General features: G+C 40.1%; 1 protein-coding gene across 1 annotated transcript in view; it reads left to right on the top strand.

Moving 5' to 3' along the window:
• Window positions 1-6: 6 nt before the first annotated feature.
• LOC106512615 (uncharacterized) overlaps window positions 7-689 on the top strand; it is a 2,632-nt gene continuing 1,949 nt past the window's right edge. The window contains exon 1 of the mRNA XM_014001195.1: window positions 7-651. Coding sequence (XP_013856649.1) covers window positions 14-651 — 638 coding nt within the window. The 5' untranslated portion in view covers window positions 7-13. The remainder of the gene's footprint in view (window positions 652-689) is intronic.

The raw sequence follows: 689 nt of genomic DNA, 5'->3' as shown, positions 1-689 counted from the left end.
GTCACTGTTACACATGTTACACTATGTTTCTGTCACTGTTACACATGTTACACTATGTTTCTGTCACTGTTACACATGTTACACTATGTTTCTGTCACTGTTACACATGTTACACTATGTTTCTGTCCCTGTTACACATGTTACACTACATTTCTGTCCCTGTTACACATGTTACACTATGTTTCTGTCCCTGTTACACATGTTACACTATGTTTCTGTCCCTGTTACACATGTTACACTACATTTCTGTCCCAGTTACACTAAGTCTCTCCCCATTACACGACGTCTCTGTCCCAGTTACACATGTTACACAACGTTTCTGTCCGTTACACATGTTACACAACGTTTCTATCCCTGTTACACAACGTTTCTGTCCCTGTTACACGTTTGTCCCTGTTACACAACGTTTCTGTCCCTGTTACACATGTTACACTATGTTTCTGTCCCTGTTACATGTTTGTCCCTGTTATACAACATTTCTGTCCCTGTTGCAAGTTACACTATGTTTCTGTCCCTGTTACACATGTTACACTATGTTTCTGTCCCTGTTACATGTTTGTCCCTGTTATACAACATTTCTGTCCCTGTTGCAAGTTACACTATGTTTCTGTCCCTGTTACACATGTTACACTATGTTTCTGTCCCTGTTACATGTTTGTCCCTGTTATACAACATTTCTGTCCCTGTTG

The sequence above is a fragment of the Austrofundulus limnaeus genome, unplaced genomic scaffold (assembly GCF_001266775.1).
Source record: "Austrofundulus limnaeus strain Quisiro unplaced genomic scaffold, Austrofundulus_limnaeus-1.0 Scaffold9121, whole genome shotgun sequence".
NCBI lineage: Eukaryota > Metazoa > Chordata > Actinopteri > Cyprinodontiformes > Rivulidae > Austrofundulus > Austrofundulus limnaeus.
The sequence above is the reverse complement of the archived record's forward strand: the minus strand, read 5'-3'. Positions and strand labels throughout refer to the sequence as shown.